Genomic DNA, 21,632 nt, shown 5'->3' with positions numbered 1-21,632 from the left:
CGCGCGTTCGAACTTAAAGTTCTTTTAAAACATTCTAGATGGCGAGCGAGTTCGATGAAAAGTAAAAGTAACCTAGTTCATGTATACATAAATGTTGTTATTTAATGGAACACATGGTATTCCATGTTATTTTCAAAGAGTGATTATTAAAATGAAAATTTGTATGTAAAAAGTTTATTTAAAAAATGTCTATGATGTTTAAACGAGTTTTTTGTGATAAGATTTTACAACTATCAGATTTATATCGTTTCAATTGTATTAATAAATTTTCTCACAATATTCCAAATGATCGAGACACTGTTTTAAGTAAGGGGACAGTAATTACTGAAAAAAAAAACGATGATCCAAATAACACTTCTAATGAGGAAGAAGTTAAGCGTCTCCTTAAAGAAGCTGCCACTTACAGTGACGCCAATGATAAAAATTGGGCTACAACCCCTTATCCTGCTAATGCACCAACGTCTGTCGAAGAGGAGAATATAAATATACCTAAAGTAAACCCAGTAGAAAGGTCAATAATACTTTTTCCAGGACAAGGCACTCTTAAAGTTGGTGCTATTAAAAAATATTTGCGTTTTCCTGGAGTAAAAGATATATTTGACCTAGCTAATGAAATTTTAGGATATAATCTCCTAAATATATGTTTAAAAGGTCCACAAGATAAATTAGATCTCACAAAGTTTAATCAACCAGCTACAGTTGTTTCATCACTAGCTGCATTAGAACAACTCCGTGAAGAAAGGCAGAATGTATTCGAAACGTGCATAGGTACTGCTGGATACAGTGTAGGCGAATTGAGTGCATTGATTTTTTCAGGCGCTATTTCCTTTGAAGATGGAATCAGGTTGGTAGCAGTTCGAGGAAATATGATGCAAATGGCTTCTGACAAAATAGGTCAAGGAATGTTATCTGTCTATTGTCCTCCACAAATAAAATTGTCAAAAGTATTAGAAGATGCTATAGCTTGGGCTCGAGACTTAGGAGTTCCTAACCCAATATGTAAAGTGTCTGTCTTTTTATATACTCAGAATAAAATAATAGCTGGAAATGAAGAAGCATTGCGTTATATAGAGAAGAATGCCAAAGTTGTGGGTCTACAAAAATTGAAGAGGCTTCCAGTTTCAGGAGCATTTCATACACCACTTATGCAACCAGCTATACAAAAATTTTGTGAAAAATTAAGAGAAATACCGCTAGAAGAGCCAAGAACTAAAGTATATTCTAATTACACTGGCCGCCCTTATAGAAATACAAAATCTATAAAAGGACTTTTAGTAAAACAAATTATTTCTCCAGTAAAATGGGAACAATGCATACAAAGAATTTATAAGAGACCAGAAGGAACACCATTTCCAAGAACATTTGATGTGGGTTCTGGTGGAAGAATGAAAACTATTTTAAAATTAATTAATGCAAAAGCAGCAGAATCTTGTATAGTAATTTGATAAGAAATTATAAACATTTGTAAATAAATAATGTTAAATGATATTTATAAAACGTTAATGCTAATAATGTTATAATATAATATTCATCACATTCATAAACTTTTTATAAAAACGTATTTATAAAAACGCATGAAAGAATATATATTTAGGGATTGTATACACAAATAGACAATTTTTATATCTACGTACGTATACGTATTTCATACGTTCATTTTCTCTCGTGATAAAACTAAAGTTTTTTTGTTTAAATACAAGCTTTAAAAATATCAATAATAAAAATTATAGAAATTAAAAATTAAAAGGAATATTGCTGAATTTATAATTATAATAATTTAAAATACGCATTAAAAAATGTTTACATAAACAGTAACATAGGTTAGTTAAGGTTGGCTTTTGGAACGCCAGTATAGCGTCCCGCGCATCTCGTGAAAAGAGACAAACGAAGGAGGTATAATACCGGTACTACAATTTTTCTGATATAAAACAATATAAAATAATTATTCTAGCCACATCATGAAGCTAGTAAGGTACGTACGATATATAATAATAATCAAGATTTTATTCTTTTTTCCTTTCGGACATATATTATACTTATATATATATATATTTTACTTTGGGATATGCATAATTTTAACCTATAAAGAATTTCCAATAAATCGAAGATATTGGAAATCAAATAATATATATCTTATGTTATATTTTTTATTGTAGATTTTTGATGAAACTCAGTCATGAGACTGTAACGATAGAATTAAAAAATGGAACTCAAGTACATGGTACAATTACAGGTATGTCAATATAACCTCTTTTAGAGATTATCATTCGAGTGTAATATGAAATATTTTTATATTTTATTATGTATTTTAGATAGATTATTTTATGTATATTCAAGTATAATTTAGTATTTAATCTTATCTAATTTGAACAATTTTTAGTTTTGTAAGATAATGTATATACGATATTCCGGAATGAACAGGGAATATTTTATAGGTAATTTTAGCATATAAAAACAATAAAACTAGTTCATATAAGCATATGTCCTATTTGACTTTGTTTTCTAGTTATAGCAAATTTGATTTTTAATTGATTATTTACTTTCATAAGAGCTTTATGACCTATTCATTCGTTTGAAAATTGGTTGTTCAGAAATTACTTAAAAGTTTGGTTAAAATGCAATGATATGTCATTTAACAAAACAATTAGTACACCATAAAATTTGTTATAATTCAAAAACAAAGTCAAATAGAATATATGTTTATGAATTTAATTTGTTATTTTGATGTACTCAAGTAACCTTTAAAATATTAGCTATTTATTTTGAGATATTCTATATATATAATGATTTGCTTTCAATAAAAAATTATTTTGATTTAATAAACTGATTTTTATTACAATAGGTGTAGATGTAGCAATGAATACCCATTTAAAAACAGTAAAGATGATAATTAAGAATAGAGATCCTGTACAGTTGGATACTTTAAGTTTACGAGGGAATAATATACGGTATTATATTTTACCGGAATCTCTTGCATTGGAGACATTACTTATTGATGACACACCAAAGGCAAAAGCTAAAAAGAAAGAAGCTGCAAGAGGTTTGTAACAGTCAAATACAATATATAATTGTATACAAACTAAAAGGAGATAAAAAAAATATTACTTTATTTCTTAGGAGCAGCACGTGGAAGAGGCCGTGGTGGTCGTGGTGCAAGAGGTGGTAGAGGAGGTAGAGGAAGAGGACGAGGCAGACGATAATAGTTTAAAACTTATTAAGTATTTTAAACGTTTTTGCTTCTGTGGATAATTGAGAAAAAAATGAAAATACTTATCTTCATATGATATATGAAATATGAGCAATTAATAAAATCTTTTGCACTGCGACTATTTTCAATTAAAATTACAGATTTGATGGTATTAATATAGAAAAGCAGTACAATTTTATTTCTAGCATAACCAGTACAAAAATAAAAAATGATTCTTTGATTAAATATAAGTGAGATATACAACTTTACAATCTTATATGTATGTAATATGTAAGTATTATACTATATTCCACATATATCATAATTTGCATATAAAAAAGTAAATAAGTTGATAGACTTACAAGAGAAATATTCTAAGAATAAAATCGTATTTTTTGTTTATATATTACAAGATAACTTGTGCTATGATAAACTATATTAATGTAATGTAATGACAGTGAATCATTCACATTGAAAATAATCATTGAAAAAGTAATAAAAATAAATTCTTCTTTTATAATTATTAAGTCAAGGCTATTCGAATAAAAGTGATTTCTGAAGGTTAGGCTTATTTCGTTAAACATTTTTTGGAAAATATTTAATACGCAATAATATTAACGATAATTGTATTATTTTTATGGCGCAATTTCAATATAAAGAAATGTTTATCAGTTTATGTGACTAACTTCAACGCGTTTTTTCAGTCAAATAGTTCTAACCATTGCAACAAAAGTTTCGCATGCTTATAGCAAGGATGCATATAGAATAATGTAATCTTTTTTTGTCCATCTCTTTGACAATATTTTTCAAAATGTTTGTGTTTTATTATGTGGAGATCATCAAAAAGGATTGTAGTTGGATGTATTCAATTAATTATGCAATGTGGTCGTAGTAATCTCGACGTTGACAACGTAGACGATATGTCCGAATATGATGTTCATGATGTCCCTGGTAATTCTATAAATTACTTTTTAATCGCGTTAATAAAATTGATTACGAAAGGAGACACTGATAATGAGAAAGATTTTATCATTATTAAAACAAATTTATTTTAATGTAAAATGAGTTATACGTGGATCATATTGTTAACGAAGAAACGTACAAGTGGAAAAAAAATCGAATAAATTTCTTTTATTCATCGAATAAGTTCGATGATCGATCAAAGAACTTTTCAAATGAAGAATTTTCGAATAATCTTAAAACAATTTTCATCATATTAAAAAAGAAAAAGATTATCTTTTGTCGTATGAAAGATTTTATTTTTACGATAAAGTAATACAGTTTTCTAGCGGTGTATATCGAGAAATCGATATTAAATTACGCTTCTCGTGACCGTGATATAACCTAACCTTTCACGGTTCAATGTCCACTAGTGCATTTTCAACCGCAAATCTTCCCTATGGCTTTGCAACAACGACAAGAGGAATTTCAACATAGACCAGATGCGCCGGGAACAAGAAGACGTTCACCACCAGAAATCGTTTCAAAGATGATTCAAGCTTTGGAAGAATTAACAGAAACGAAATCATTGCCCGCCATCGACAAAGTGCGCGGTTGTCATCGACTTACATTCGAATCTTCTTTTCAATTGGTAAACGAAGAAAATAGCTAATATTTAATATAACAACGGTGCGTAAAGATCATCGTGCGTTAATAACATTCGATGTTGAACTATCATTTTATGCGAACAAAATATTTAGATATTATTTTCCTATCTTTTATTCCATCTTTTCATCTGTTCTTGCGAATTGTCGATGTCTTATTATTACTTTTTTTTTTTAATTAGCAATTTTTATCGGTTTTAAAGTCTAACAATGTTTTACATAAATAAAAATAAAATCACATTTTTAACGTTTAACCGATCAGCGAAATTATGGTATAGAAATTATATGTAGCGGATAAAAGTTCAAGACGATTTTTTTTAAAGATTATCGTATTATGTTTCAAGTATCCGCAAAGTATTAAGTCTTGAGAGTCGTAAAATTATACACAAATAGTATAAATGTATATCCTTTCATCGATTTACGCGATGCTTTTTATATGCGGTAAATAATCCCTCCGTTTTTACGGAGACTTTTTATACTCTGTATCAATTTACGCGATCTCATTTTACGCGATGAGAAAATATATTTTTCTGTGATCTTTAATGATTCAAAGGTTTCTAGATATTTCAAGCGATGAAGATAACGATTTTGTGCAAATTAAGAAGAGAAGATTGATTGTTTCGGATTACGGTATAGACACCGATAACGAATAAAATTTATTTTGATTTTTCTAAATTTTCATTTTTCTTTTTCTATGAAATTATTATTATCGGCAACTTTCTGTAGTATTCTTTTTTTCGTATTGATAAACTCTATGCCGTTTTCTTCTACGGAAAAAAAACGCATGGAACGAACACTACGCGTAAATCGAAAGAAGGATGTATAATTATAAGAATATTCTGTTAATCGTTGATAACGTATCCTTCAGAAAGGATTATCGTTTTAAACTTTTGTCCTCTACTGTATATTATCAAAATTATTACTATCTCATTACGAAGCGTAATGAATGAAAGAGAATCATATATTTTTCCAAATGTTTATATTTATTTATTTATTACGTGAAAATAATCATTTTATTTGTGTAAAAGTATACAATAATATATGGTGAGGATAGCTTGCGTTAGAAGGGAACATTCATCGATGCAAATTTATAGTTGCTTGTTAATTATTAAAGGAGTGGTCGTATACCCTTAGGATATGACAGATATCTAATCCTTTCACATTCGTCGTTCTATTTCACTTTCAAGTTGGTAGAAGAATTCTTGAGGTTGATCGAGTTTGAATGGAAGAATCGATAAGATACGATCGATATTGAAATAAAACACTCGACATTATGGACAGTATAAAGTGAGACGAAGGAGAATCAAAAATTACGTTTATGAAAATCCAATAATGCCACAAGCTAATCGAGCTCCGGCTGATCCAGTTTTGATGCTTTCTTCGGTTCCTCCGCGACCAAAGTCATCTGGTTTTGCATGTATTACCAATGCTCTTCCAATGGCACCGCGAACTCCAACCAAACTCAGATAATGATCCATACCGTTGATTTGTGCTACTCCATCAGGTCCGACCTCGATATTACCTAAATCTCCGACGTGCCGTAATGGGTCATTTGGTGCTCCATGATTTACCTATATATTCATATATGTACAACATGTATGTATATGAAATACTGTGTAGCAAAAAATTAGAAAAAAAAAGAGAAGGAAAAAGGACAAAAACAAAATGTTTACTTATATTACCATGTATGGGTTAAAGTGCGGCCCAGCCGAATCGCATCCTTCTCTAAGATCACCTTTTTCATGTACATGAAATCCATGTATACCCGGACTCAAACCCGTTATAGTTCCATTTATCTTAACTCCATCGACTTGTTGTTCCAGTGTCAAGCTTCCTCTAGGACCTTCTATTGGCGATCCATCTTTTCCGAGTGCTTTCATCTCAACCACTGCTTTCATTCCTATTACCTGCATATTTTGATAGAATTTAATGATAGAAAACATTGTTAACAAAAAAGGAGAAAGAGAATATACGGAGAGAGAGATGAAATTTTTTAATACATACAAAGAAATATGGTTCCATGTAAACCTCGTACAAGTTGCTTCTACTTCCAGGATAACCAGGAAGACTTCTTATGAACAGTATCCTTTCGTTTGTATTCATCGTCGTTTGCTCATGGACCTCAGCGTACGTTTTCTGCGTTACGAGGATCATCATGATCGCGATCTTTAATGTTCTTTGCATCTTTTTTTATGGTACACGTATCGTTATTAGAAAGAATCGTTTCTCCTCGAAGACGGATAACGTCTGCTGGGTTTACTCTCCTGACTTCTATTTATGGGTTACGTCACCGACGAGTCACGACGAGGACAAGACCGGATTATGGTGCTGGAAGGCACTTGCACCATGTATATAAATATCCGTAGGATATATATGTATATATATATATATATATATATATATATAAATACGTTTACATATATCTGTACCATCGGTTACTGGCAAACGGATTAATACATGGACATTTCTATGGTTATAAAATTTATAAATTACTATTTCTACAGAAAATGGGATCAGACTTTATTCTAGTTATTAATTCAATCTGATGCTACTACGCGTTGGTTTGAACTAAAGAATTTATTCATTTCCTATCTTGTAGTAATTTTCTTTACACGATTGTAAAGTTTGATCGGAAAGTTTGATCGATGACAGGGAGAGAAGCGAGCTTTTTGCTTCTTTGAACCGATTCTGAATTAATCGCCGTAAGTATAGAGCGAACCATTTCGATTCGAGTGTTCGTATATAAAAACTAAAGGTTTTTGACATATAAAATATGCATATGAATATTTTTCATTTAGAACGATCATATCGATTTTATAACGAAAACGTTCGTTATAAATTTTAAAGACAAATTGGATTAATAACATCTTCCAGATCAAATGGTTAAAAAAAAAAAAAAATAATCGACCAAGTCAAATATATATTCGATTTTCGATATAAAATTTGCAGGAAGCTTGTTTTGTATTTTTTATCGCTGCTACAATTCCAATTTTTATATTATATATTAAAAATTATATATTAAAAATTATATATTAATAATCCACAATTTTTATCGCTGTTACAATTCGCGGCTATATTAATTTTTAATTCTGAGAATAATACTATATACTTTCATATTGAGAATAAAAAAAAAATTATTTTATTTTAAAAAGAATCCGAATATTTTTAATAATCGGTTTTTGTATGTGCACTTAGTTTCTTTCTTTCGACTTGCCACATGTATTTTTTGCTTGGATTTTCTCGGAGTTGCTTTGCTGCAAATGGAATATAGTATACATAGGATACCTGGTTCATCGCCACATACGCACACACGGAAGTATAAACTCGATATGCAATGCTGACGGACGAGCAAAGTGAAAGCGAAGTGAATCCGATATGATCGCGTCAGGCAACGATCGGCCTCGTCTTCATGCTAAGTCTACAAATAGATGTATGTAATTATGTGGGTACATATCTATGTATCGTTCATCATTATATGACGGTGAAGAAAAAGATTCATCACTGTAGGAAAGGATCTGATCATTTACATTTATTTTACATTTATTTACTTATTTGATTATTTTTATGTATAAAATTCATGAAAATTTTGTTACCCCTTAGAGAGTTCCGTTTGATCTATACTTATGATATTCATGATTTACGACGAGAGAGACGTAATGCATTTGAAATTGTACCGTAGATATTGGTAGTTTTCAACGAGTGCGTGATTCACCTTTACAACGTGTCGTAAATGTTCGTCGAAGCGGTTACTTTAAACATTTTCATTTAATTTTATAGACTTAATTAAAAAATATGATTGTGCGTAACGCTGTATCAATAAGAAAATATCTATTTATTTATAAACGACCTTGTATGCATGATTAATGAAGAGAGAAACGTCTGATAATCGGTGAACAACCTTTATCAACTGCAACTTGTGCTCGTCGAAGTAATTAATTAGTTCTACCAGACGTTTGATTTCTGTGGTTTTTAAATGTCACGTATATTATCGATAACTCGATATACATGATAATTGTGAGAATTATTTATCTTACATGATAAATATACGCTTTATGAGAGTTTATGCATTAAATTCGATAATATTGTGAATTAGTACGATATCCGAAGTGAAAAAAATAGAAAAATTGTAAGACTGATTCCAAAGTAAGTTTTGTTGTAATCGCGTATAGATATTTATTCTATCTATAATATAAATCTATAATAATAAATAAATGAAGAATAAATGTGCTTATTTATAAATATATATATTTATAAATAAGTAAACTTATTCTTTAACAAATAATAAATATTGTATTATTATAATAAATTATTGAATTGTATATAACAGGAATAATAATAGGTTCGAACGACTTGAATATGGAGTCGATTGTAAAAAAAAGAATTGAAAAGATCTTGTTATTCGAAAATTTTTTATTGCCAAGTCATGTACGAAAAAGAAAAATCAGTTATTTATCTACGATATTAGAGAGCTAATTGGTACTATGAACGAAACGACGATATTTTTAAAAGCTATCTAATGATCGCTCGTATCAAAAAAATTCTTGTGTATACATTTGAAAGTATAAAAAATTTCAAGGAGAAATCGAAAAAGGAGGTAAGCGGGCCAAGGAAGATTTAGCCTAAAAGTTAGCGAGATTAATGATGAAATTGTCAGCGAGCATGTTCTCTTTTTTTATTCTTTCTAGTTTGGTGAGCTCGTTCAACAAATTTTCTTACTCTTAAAATATATTTTTAGAAATGAATTCTTGAAATTGTTGATCATTTCCAATATATTTTAAGGTATTATTTTATTATAAAGAAAAATATTTGCTAATCCAAATAAAAAAAAAAATATTTCAAAATACATATTAATTATATATAATTGTATAATATAATATAACACATATTATATAAAATTTTTAACGATAAAATAATTGATTCATAATAATATTGAGAAATTTTGTTGAAATATTCAGTTCTTTTTCAAAAATTTTGATGTTATTTATTAATTTATTTATATTATTTATATTAATTTATAATAATACTTTCGATTTTCTAAATTTCTATGGCTTCTTTTTTTTTTTTTTCTAGAGAATCGTAATAATTTTATCTTTTATAATCATTGATAATTTGTATTTTAGGTGTTTATCTCTAGACCAGTATACTTATAGTAATCGCGCAATAGTCCATGAGACCTTGATGGCAACGACGACGACGACGACGACGACGACGACGACGACAATATTCGAGGAGAAAATAGTGGGGCATTGGTTACGACGTAGCTCTCACTTACACACATACATAGATAGATACGTAATACGTGGACGTATACGATGTACGCATATTTATGTGTATACTGACATGAAATGTAAGCTTGAGATATACTAGTGTCGTCTAAAGCGAATGTCGCACCTGTCTATAGACTGCTTTCAGTTTCTTCTAGACAACGATACAGTGCACGTTTGACCGTTTTTTCTTATTTTTATTCTTTCACGCAAGAAACATCAATCGTTTGCTCGTCCTCTGATATCGACGGAAAGAAAAAGTGAGAATTTCAAAGGAGAAGAAGAAAAAGAAGAACAAGAAGAAGAAGAAGAGAAGCTAAAAGCAAAGGGTACGTTATTAAAATTCTTATCATGTATTTTCTGATAAAACAAGGACAAAGAAAATAATTATTATCGCGATAAAACGTGTAAACGCGTGTGTTAGGCCACATACTTAATCAATGCCAATGAAATTCTGATCGTCTATTGCAAAATATTTACGATTACACTCTCGGATCTCTTATTTTGGAATAATATCTTCATTTTTGATAAGGATCGCGTATGATATTATATAAATTTCGTTTAGTTCTTCTTCGTTAAATTTGGAGTTCAACAATTTTTACAATTGTTTTAATAATAATAAATTTAAAAGATAAATAAACAAATTATAATACTTCACGTGAAATGAATTAACTATTATTTCGGTAAGTAAAGGATAATTATAAATGAATAGATCTTTTTTCTTTCCCAAATTATCATAAAGCCGAGGAAATTGTTAGTTCTATTATAACTATTCAAATGTAATTGTATATCTAATTACATAAATTATTTCATATATAATTAAGTGTTTTAAAATACAAAAATATTTGTGAAGTGTTTTTTTTTTGCAAGAAAAAACTTTATAATTTAACAATGCGATTAAATTTTTCGACATTTCGCGTTAACAAAAGGAATATTAGACTCGAGCCATAAAAGAATATGTCGCATAATGTAAGAAAAAGAAAGAAAAAATATATAAAAGAAAGAAATAATAAGCCTTCTATGTCGTGAAATATTTTATTAGCTTTCGTTTTTGCGATTGCCAGGAGCAGTTAGAAAAAGGTCATACGCAAAAGTTCTATAAGACAGTTTTACCGAATTATTTATGGATCAAGTAGCTTATTGTTAGTTACTTACTGTGATTCGATCTATATACCATAAAATGTTATGCCAAGGTTTGAATATAATACGTATCATACAAACACGTACTACGTATGCTATAACGATTATAAATAACGATTATAAAGAAATGTTTTAAACGTTGCAAAAAAATATTATGTTTAAAGTATCTATCACTTTACGATAATTAGTAGTTATTTTTGTAGGAAAATAAACGTATACGATATTTACGAATCTCATACATATATCTTTGATAAGAGGATTATCAGAACTTTATTTTCTTCGTTTCCGAAATAGGTTTTTAAGTTTTACGCGTATGTTATATATAATTGTAATTAGTCTTATTATTTATTCAATTTTGAACAGATTTAACATAGTAAATAAAACGAATTATTTGTACGCTGTTAGTTCAAATTTAAGTATTTATTAATATTTTGCATGGTTCAAGGAAAAAAAAGATTAGAAAAAAATATAGCACGGTGTTCGAGTTATAGGTTCTAATCTACAATATGACTGACATGAATAAAAATTCTTTTAGGACAATTCTGATTATCTTGCAACGATCATCAAGAAATTATAAAAATAAAAATCGCAGAAATGCTATTTTTTTTAATAAAAAATTGATATCACCTTCATTTTTTTAAATGGCAATTTTTTTAAAAGTTATTTTAAATAACTTGTTGAGAAGATCATTGTTAATAATAAATAGACGTTCTTATGAACTTGTAAGTTAACATAGTTATTTAGAAATACATAAAAAAGTGCAATAATGTATATGCATATGCGTATGCGTACTACATTTATATGTAATAAACCTTGAATCATTCATTTTTCTTCTGCAACATTTTTTTATAACTTCAACAAAAAAAAAATGATTTGTAACACATGCGTGAATCATTAGACTTTGTTTTCAAGATATCTCGCGAACCAATCATTTTTCGACTATATTACTTAATATTTTTTTTTTAGTTTTCTGTTTTTTAAAATTTTTTTTTGTAGAATGATAGAAAGAATTTGATGTATGTAAAAAAAGGAAAGTACTTAATAAAGAAAATAATGTAACTGTAAAATGCACATGCATTATTAGATGCACTTGCAAAAAATATATGATCGTAAATATATAATCAACTTAGAACTATTTCATTTTTTGTTTCTAATCTTTTCTAATTTTGTTTCGTATCCTTTTTTTTAGTTCAATCAAAAAAAAGATATGATACACACACACATACGTACAAACATACATACATTCTATGAGGAAACGTTCGAACGGAATTTCCTTATTTTACATCATTGTAATTTTCCGCTCGTTTTAAAGATAATTGCTTACCATTCATTCCAGCTACCCAGTTAAAAAGTATCTATAACATACTCTTTTATATATATATATTTATTTATTTATTCCTAATCATGTTATATGGCATGTACGTGTAAATAGACATATACATTGATCAGAGGAAATCGTTTAGAACGAAAACATTCTAATATATTATGAATTTAGCTTAATATATGTGTACTAAAGAATAGTCATAGATATGAATCACATTTATTATATAACGTTTATTGATAATATATATCTCGTTGAATATTACTGCAAACAAGCTAATTGTTATATAATTGGATGTTAGAACGTTGTCGATTATAATCTAATATCTTATGAATAAAAGAAAATCTTTCGAAGAATAAAATATATTGATACTTTTCTAAGAATTTAAAATAATATCGAAAAATAACGAACGAAGGATTTCATTTGTTGATAAAAAATTATTTTCATTTTTAAAACAAAATCTTAAAAATTCGTTATAACAATCTTTAAAGTTATAAGTATACGATTTAACAAATCTTACTTATTATTATTAGTTTATTATTTTTCTCAAAATTTGTTGTATCAGGCACATTTTACATTTCTTCATTTTTGAAGTAAATCTTTGGTTAATAATAAAATAAAATAATTCAATTTTATATTAAATGACATTTATATTAAATAACGTAAGCTTATTCGATATCTGTTTTTCTTCGTAGCAATGGAAAATTTAATTTATTTTGACCGAGTTATCGAGAATATAACAATCAAAATGTGCGGTAACATGACGTGGAAATAAGACTTTAATCGAATTTTGTCAATGTATTTATACAAGACGGAAACAATAATGACAAGATCCCAATTGTGCGAAATGCTACTGCGTAGTTGAACCTCCAATCGGAGCTTTGCAAATGTAATATCCGGTTTCCTTTATAAAGAGGATTCAAGCATACAAAGGAGACTTCAATTTGATCTGTAATTATCCCTACCACCTGACACACACCGTTGATGATCTTTAATTTTATCGAGTATATATCTCTTTCACTCAAGTAAATAAGTAAATACAATTAACTCTTTCGTATTTTTCAACAAAATTTTCACATATGTGCATCGTAATTGACGAATATCGATCGTCGGACACTTTTTTCGGAGATATCTTGTTAAATCGTTTTTAAGAATCATTCTTTATTGTTGATTATTATTTAATTTTTGTATTTTTCGAGTATTAATAGACATTGTTATCTACGTTATTATACATTTATAAATACAATCGAAATTAAACTTACATATGATAAAACTATCTCGTTAGAGCTTCGATACTTACTAATGACGTGACTTTTACATATTTGGAAATGCAAGGATGTATTATATTTAGTTCAAAGCATTAGGTAGTCGCGAGATATCTCGCTCGTGGGTGTGAAAAGGTTAAAGATAGTTAACACATTATGTGTAAGGTTCTTTTGCATCTAATTTACCTCTTGCTGTAAATTCTCCTGTTAGAATTAAAAATGTTTGTTAGTTTACATAAATACGAGTATGAGCAAATTTCAATAAATATACGTGCTTTTTTAATACCAAATTAAACAATACACACCAAAGGAATGTGTCATAGATAAAGAAAATAAAACAGTAATCAGTTTTATTCACTTTTTTGTTGACTACTAGAAAATGCAAAGATAGATTAAATATATAAAATTAGAATTTTTCATTATCTGCAGATACCAGTTGGAAAAATATAAATGCGGAATATTCCGTGACCCTTATATGCGTTGATCGATCGTATTCTAACATTTAACTCGGAGAATTCTAAGAAAACTTTATTTTTCTCGAATTAATATATTACAAAAATCAAAATGTGATTTAGTTTTCTATAATAATAATCGTTTCGTCAATTATCCTTCAATTATTGGTAATAATAATTGAAACCTTATCTCTTTCTCTCTGTTCTTTTTTTCATGACATAATCATGATTCTTTTTATATGATTTATAGTTTACAAATTTCCATTAACATTTACTTATTTTTACTATTCATACATTTTTTTTTATACTCGAGTCGCTAATGATAAATTAAAGAATGAACTTTGTTATTTTTTTCTTTTATGACGATTAGGACAGATACATTGTTTTTTTATTCGTAGATCAACATTCGTAGATCAAAGGAAGCGTAAAAAAAATATATATATATATATGCATCATTATTTTTCGAAGATATAAAAAGACAGCAAATGAAAAACGATTTTTAAAAAGTAACATATTAGCATCGTTAGATTTCTTTATTTTAGTAAAAGTCTTATTTGTCAATGTTAAACATATAGATATATATATATATATAAATCTCTGACATGATAAGATCGAGAAGTGCTCGCGGTTCTTCTATTATTTCTCGCGATTATCCTATTAACCCAATGTCCATTTATGCATTACTTCGTGCAATGCTACTTTGTAACGGATACGTCCAATCGTATCTCGACTATAACACATTGTCTAAATAAGATCTAATTGAGCCACGGGATTGTACTTTGAAATACTTGACTTTGGCAAAAGGCTAAGAAATTTTGTAAATCGTGTATCTGTCATGATATACCTATTTAAATATTTTCACAATCGGTATAAGTTCGTCGATTAATAATAATTTAATTTCACTTGAATTATGAAAAACTGAGAATAAGATAATCAAAAAATATAAATAATTCTTCCATCGATTTCATCGAGATATTAATATGAAGAAGAATATATATATATATACACACACATATATGAGATATATATCATTCTATGTATAAAACATAAATTTTTTAATTTAAAATTTATATTTGATCGATGTGACGATCAAACGGTAATAAAATTACCTTGGAAAGATATACGTGCGCGCGTGTGCGTGTATGTAGCAAGAAAAAAATGAACAATAACTTTTTATATTATTATCATCGTGATTTTATAATATGAATGATAAAAACATTACAAGCACAGTTAACTTTCCTTTTTGTAATAGCATAAAAATGAATAAATTTTGTAAGTATCTTGCTGATCTCAAATCTTCCGTCATTGTCAAAGCGTACATATCTACATCCTACGGTCATCAAGTTACAAAGCAGCGGTGCATGCTCTTTTACGAGGTATTTGCCCGTAACCGATTTGCTTGAATATTGGGTGGGGATGTATACATAGAAGCTAATATAAAGCGGAACACATGGCACAGCATCCACAGTCAGCCATTCGGTGTCCGTATTATTCGCTTGGCTTTTACGTTTGTTTCTTACTCGGTAGGTTCCCTTTCACTTTTCTCCTGCATATTCGTCGATAAGCTTGTCCTCTTTACCTGTCAGGGACGTTATAAAATTTATTATGATACACCGTTTCGCGAATTCATTTTACTGAAGCGATCGCGCAAAACGTAATAATTAAATAATTATGATTTTCTCCAAAGAAATATGATATAATTATTTGGATAATATATATTCAAATCAGTCACAAATTTGTCATATCAAAAGTAAGTCCAGTCTTTTATTATTAAAGTGAGCTAAATGTCGAAGTTTAAAGAAAACGATTTTATATTATTTAAAAAAAAAAAAAAAGATATTTAGATCAGATTGAGTGTTCAATGAATGAAACGTTAAATTTTATAAAAGGCTATTTTAGAATTACAGTAATAGTTATTGTAAAACGATTGTTGCTTGAAATGTGTGATCTAATTTTGTTTAATTTTATCTAAGCCTGTTTTCTTTGGAGAGAATTTTGAAAAATAGAGAAATTAGTTATTCGTTATGGATCATTGAATTAAATAATCTCGAAATTTGTTTATTTTTGATAGCTTTATTTACTAAATATTTCTTACCGTTTTATTTAAAACGAAAAGTGTGTGATTTGATGAGTTTCATTTCTAGAATTTCATTCATAGGAATGCAACTTTTGTTTTCATTTTGTAAATGTGACACTAATACTTACGTGTGATTCCATTCGTTGAAATCGTTCACCAATTGTTTTCAATCAACATTTTTTATGTTAAGTAATCGTGGAGGCTTATTCCTATGTGTAACTTTTTTCATCAAATAAAAACGACGCGTTATAGGGTCGTTTTGTGCGCAGGTTTTCTAGATGAGTACCTCTTTCTTCGCGATCGATATGTACGTCATGTGTACAGTGACTCGCAAAATTGATTCTATAATGTTTCAGAATGATGGTTTTTTTCTTTTTTTTTTTTTTAAGAATGAACGAAGTGTCTAGAAATTTTGAATATAATCGAGAAAGTTTCATGAGTTTATTAAAAAATGGTGATGGTTTGGAATAATAATTTTTCATTAAATCTTATCATAAATAATATTAAAGTCTATCAATTTTGAAACGAATTATAGCGAATCAATAACTATTAAAATGGAAATCTTTAAACGATCGTAGTTGATTTTAATACTGATTAATATTTATAATACGATTAGATGAAAATCTTTGAAAATGATATACTGATCTTTATAAAAATTCATACAGTACAATGGTTTTCCTTATTACACTTTGACATATTCATAACGGCACTTTGTTCATTGTAAAAGAAAAAATAGCTCATTTTCCATGTGCGAATATGATTAATTTTGTGACTCACTGTATTTCATAGAAGCTTGGTCTCGTTTAAGGTCTACGTTCGTAATTCATGTTTTAATGGAACTTTCCCATAGGATCGATATACTTTCTGTTTTTTTTTAATCGATTCTATCCTTTTGTTATCGTGTATGATAAACAGGACAACTTAAGATCGATAACTTTCTAATAATTTTTTTTTATGAGATACAAATATTTCAAATGAAAACATTATTTCAGAGTAAATACTTGTATTGAATGTGGCCTTCATTGGCATTTACATATACGTAGATATGGAATATTGATGTTTGTTTTACTCGTTCGTATAGTATGTATTGATTTCTGATAACATCTATGCCTTTTATTTACGTCTAACATTCTCTATATTGTTTTGTAATCACAATCAATTTTATATTGAAACTGATTAAACTATTAATAAAACTTGATAAATTCACGATGATTATATCTCATAAACAAAAAGTTTGACAGGAATTATCTTTTAATGAAAATAAAAATTCATTCATTAGTATACATAATCGATGAAAGAGAAAATAGAACTTAATAATATTTGTCATTTAATTACAAAACAAGAAAGATAGATTTCAAATCGAGAATTGTAAAGATTTCATGACGTAAGTATTGTTAGTTGTAAACAAGTTTCGTATCAACGTGTTTTTCTTCAAGGAATCGAAGTAATTGCTCGTTCAATAGCATATTGAACGAGAATGATAATACTATACCATGCTTGTCGCGAAGGAGAACAAACTAAAACCTAAAGGTGTCAAATATGATTAATTAAAAAAATTCTACAAGAGTATTTACTTTATATATATATATATATATATATATATATGCGTGTGCGTGTGTGCGCGTGCGATTTTGTATTTCTTTTTCTTTCAGATAATTCAAAATGTATCGTGTGGTCATATTATTTATCACAGCTGTTACAGTAGTCACAGCCGAAGTAAGTCTTCTTTCAAAGATTTTATATTTTTTTATTTTTGACCAGATAAAATTCCAACTATTTCATAATAAAATAAAATATTAGGAACTGGTTGCTGTCGTTCATCTGACCTCTCACGATGCATCGGTGAGAAATATTTCAGGAGATATTACGATTACTCAATCTTTGCCGAATGGACCGGTTAAATTGAGCGGTAAAGTGAACGGTCTGACGGAAGGACTTCATGGTTTTCATATTCATGAGAAAGGAGATATAAAAGAAGGATGTACATCGACTGGTGCCCATTTTAATCCTGAAAACGTGAGTAATTTTGTAAAAACTGTCGAGTATTCAATATCAGTAATGTTTAATTCTGCAAACTTTATTATTTAAATCATGTTGAAGATATCTTCGATTAGATTTAAAAGACAAAGAATATATATATATATATATATACTTTTTAATAAGTTTAACGTAAAAAGGATGACAATGAATCCTTCTTTATATCTTTAATTTAAACAAATTTATGAAATATCAGTTTGTGTGAGATTAATTCGGTAGTCCATGTAGTAAATATAACTTTAATACAAGGGTATTATACATAGGAATATATGTACTATATCCGTATTAATGTCTATATATATATATATATATATATATATATATATATATATATATGTATGTATGTATGTATGTATGTATGTATGTATGTATGTATATGCATATAGAACATTCATGGTGCTCCGGAGGATACTGTTAGACACGTTGGTGACTTGGGTAATATTAGAGCCAATGCCGATGGAGAAGCGGTCATCGATATCACAGACACGATTATCTCTCTCACCGGACCTAATAGCATTTTGGGTCGTGCTATCGTAGTACATTCTGATGAAGACGACTTGGGTAAAGGCAACAACACTCTATCCCTTTCGACAGGAAACGCGGGAGGTCGTTGGGCCTGTGGAATTATCGGAATCCAGTAGGTTACATTTTCTTATATGTATATATATATATGGACTTATATATGTAAAAGGCTTTTGTTTTTACAGTGTACACCAGTGTGATTTTACGAAAACGTATACAAATACGTAATTTTTAAAGAAATGTATATATTTCTGATCGATACGATTCTCTCACAAAATTTTATTATGTAAATTACAGCTAAAATTGAGGCGTTCATCGATTGAGAATGGCGAAAGGACAACTTCCGATGGGGGAATGAGATATCGACACGCTGTTAGAATAGCTTCGAGATTAGTAATGCGTCTTAATTAGGATATTGCGATTTTTACGATTCGTTCATTCCTAATACATACGTCGATATTTTTTATTTATCCCTTATATACTCAACGTAAATTCTCAATAAATCTTATTTTGGTATTATTCGTTTAACGTAGACCTACGAAGAAAAGGAGATCTAAGGTAATCACGTGCGATGAATAATTCGAAACGTATGATATCATTTTTGTATTAAGTTGGCCTTTTAAAGTGTTATCTTTATCATAAATAGTTTAGTGTGTTGTTTACCTTTTATATGTAAATTGGTAATACGTATAAAAATATCTGTGGTTTTCTCTTGCTTCATATATCCTCTTATCCTATTTCCCCATGATGCTTAAGTGTTCCAAGTTGTTTTTCTTAGACGTGAATTATTAAACTAGCGCTATCGAATAAGAATACATTCAATCTTGTATGTCCGTAATCGAAATTTATATGTACATATATGTGTATTAAGTTCTTGATATCTTTTTTTTTGTTGGCTTCAATTTTTTCCATATATATGTATATATGTACAAATTTATTTTTATCTCTTCGATTCGTGCATATTTCATCGTTACAAACGATAACGAATAACAAAAATATCGAATAGCAGAGTATCCATACATTCGTACATGTATGTTTTCATTCATTTTATCAAAAAATGATTTGATTTTGTTCTGTCATCTTTTCGCTTGAACCTTAAATATATAGAGTGTCCCATATAAGACGATATAACATAATGTTTCACATAAAAATTAGAGATTGTCATTTTAGCGGTAATTTTTAAGTTCTCTCAAAGATCTATTAGATTTAATAATTAAACTATCTTTTATATCTTTACAAATATTTCATTATATTTAATGAATTAAATATAATTAATATTAAGTTGAATTTAATTTTACAAGTATTAAATGATACTCCAACGAGAGAAATCGTGCGACTAGAGATGATTATCGCTTGGAAAAATAATATAATATTATTGAATATTGAATATCATTTTGAAATTTGATACGTTTTGAAAGAAACTTTCAAATTAAAATGAACGCAACATTTATTGACTTTTTGAATTCATTGGATAATGGTTGTCATGTTGAAAATAAAGAAATATAGTATCCTACTTGCAAACATACGGATGACGTTAAAATTTTCCAAACGATCTCGATTACAAAAAAGAAAATAAGAAAGAAGAAAAAAAAATCATATATACCACATGATATTAGTTTTAACAATCTTTAAGTTTTATCTTAAACATTTCGATGGATCGTCTTAAATAGGACACCTTGTATATACGTATACGTAATCTTGTAATGGATTGTCGTATGGATTAATTTCAGAATTTTTTTTAGAAAATATGAATACGTTGTAAATATGTTGGTATATAAACCTACATTTAAGGAAAACGTAATTATCGATTTCTTTTGCGCTTTTGCTTTCAGGTCACCGGTAGGAAGTTGGTCGGGTTCCAATCCTTTTACATCACCGAGCATGTCCATTATAGCAGCGTCTTTTATGATCGTTACTTTCCATCACTTGAAGTATTAACGATCTCAAAAATCAACAAGTTTCTGTCATCTATAAAGATGTAACGTGTCTATCTCACGAGTTACTATATCTGAAAGTTTACATCGATTAGGAATGAAAGAGTATTGAAAGATAAAATCGAAGAACAACGAAGATATATCGGAAAATTATATATCGGATTTATACTGTCAATTTCTTCGTATCTTAAAGTACTGAGGTTAATATCGATTTTAGATCATTGAAAGATCTTTCAACTTTGAATGGAGTTTACATCGTCTCATACATGTATGCTTTAATTAATCATATATAAAGAATTAAAAGAAATTTATTTAATTATCGTACTAATAACGTCAACAAAGACATATAGACGTAACAGAGGTACAGAACTAATGAATGTTGTTACTCAATTATGTTTATGTACTTATCGTACTTAAGTATATGTACGTAAAAATAAGTTTATCGCACTTATCTTTATTTTTTTTTGTAAAACGCTTTTAATTGCTTTAATTAAGGTGTTTGCTCTAGTCGATGCCTTAGTCAGTAGATTGCCTTTTCGTTTATCGAACGAAAAAAATATTGTAGAAGAAACAATCGATTTGTTCTTTTTTCATGTATATACATACATGTACACTTGTGCATATGTACATGTATTATTTAAGTAAATAGATATCGGTAAAATAAACTCTGTATCACGTTATTTATATAATACGACGTAATATTGTCATAATAAATTTTTCCCTGGTGTAATACGTCTGATACTTTTAGAATTATTGGTATCATCTTATTCCTTCGCTAAAGTTTTGACAACATTTACATCGATAGACATGTGAATCGATTGATTCTAGT

General features: G+C 28.4%; 4 protein-coding genes across 8 annotated transcripts; 3 read left to right on the top strand and 1 right to left on the bottom strand.

Moving 5' to 3' along the window:
- Window positions 1–42: 42 nt before the first annotated feature.
- LOC122631561 (probable malonyl-CoA-acyl carrier protein transacylase, mitochondrial) lies at window positions 43–1,488 on the top strand. The gene has a single exon (XM_043817420.1). The coding sequence runs from the start codon at window positions 186–188 to the stop codon at window positions 1,443–1,445; it is 1,260 nt and encodes a 419-aa protein (XP_043673355.1). The 5' UTR covers window positions 43–185; the 3' UTR covers window positions 1,446–1,488.
- A 281-nt stretch (window positions 1,489–1,769) lies between these two features.
- On the top strand, window positions 1,770–3,342 carry LOC122631575 (probable small nuclear ribonucleoprotein Sm D1). The gene is made up of 4 exons (XM_043817447.1): window positions 1,770–1,972; window positions 2,157–2,233; window positions 2,843–3,040; window positions 3,118–3,342. The coding sequence occupies exons 1-4, from the start codon at window positions 1,959–1,961 to the stop codon at window positions 3,198–3,200; spliced, it is 372 nt and encodes a 123-aa protein (XP_043673382.1). The 5' UTR covers window positions 1,770–1,958; the 3' UTR covers window positions 3,201–3,342.
- A 2,411-nt stretch (window positions 3,343–5,753) lies between these two features.
- On the bottom strand, window positions 5,754–8,165 carry LOC122631568 (superoxide dismutase [Cu-Zn]-like). 2 transcript variants are annotated; one of them, XM_043817434.1, is made up of 4 exons: window positions 8,077–8,165; window positions 6,796–7,119; window positions 6,474–6,698; window positions 5,754–6,362 (listed from the first exon to the last, which is right to left on the bottom strand). In XM_043817434.1, exons 2-4 carry the CDS (start codon window positions 6,973–6,975, stop codon window positions 6,108–6,110), a joined length of 660 nt encoding a protein of 219 aa, XP_043673369.1. In that variant the 5' UTR covers window positions 6,976–7,119; window positions 8,077–8,165; the 3' UTR covers window positions 5,754–6,107. The 2 variants fall into 2 exon arrangements, with proteins under 2 accessions (XP_043673369.1, XP_043673370.1); XM_043817435.1 differs by lacking the exon at window positions 8,077–8,165 and having other exon boundaries at window positions 6,796–7,131.
- A 2,004-nt stretch (window positions 8,166–10,169) lies between these two features.
- Window positions 10,170–21,468, top strand: LOC122631569 (superoxide dismutase [Cu-Zn]-like). 4 transcript variants are annotated; one of them, XM_043817437.1, is made up of 5 exons: window positions 10,170–10,384; window positions 17,963–18,026; window positions 18,111–18,326; window positions 18,734–18,984; window positions 20,702–21,468. In XM_043817437.1, exons 2-5 carry the CDS (start codon window positions 17,973–17,975, stop codon window positions 20,805–20,807), a joined length of 627 nt encoding a protein of 208 aa, XP_043673372.1. In that variant the 5' UTR covers window positions 10,170–10,384; window positions 17,963–17,972; the 3' UTR covers window positions 20,808–21,468. The 4 variants fall into 4 exon arrangements, with proteins under 4 accessions (XP_043673372.1, XP_043673371.1, XP_043673373.1 ...); XM_043817436.1 differs by lacking the exon at window positions 10,170–10,384 and adding an exon at window positions 15,620–15,756; XM_043817438.1 differs by lacking the exons at window positions 10,170–10,384; window positions 20,702–21,468 and adding exons at window positions 15,621–15,756; window positions 19,055–19,567.
- The last annotated feature ends 164 nt before the right edge of the window (window positions 21,469–21,632 follow it).

The sequence above is a fragment of the Vespula pensylvanica genome, chromosome 9 (assembly GCF_014466175.1).
Source record: "Vespula pensylvanica isolate Volc-1 chromosome 9, ASM1446617v1, whole genome shotgun sequence".
Lineage (NCBI taxonomy): Eukaryota > Metazoa > Arthropoda > Insecta > Hymenoptera > Vespidae > Vespula > Vespula pensylvanica.
This window is presented reverse-complemented; position numbering and strand designations above follow the sequence as displayed.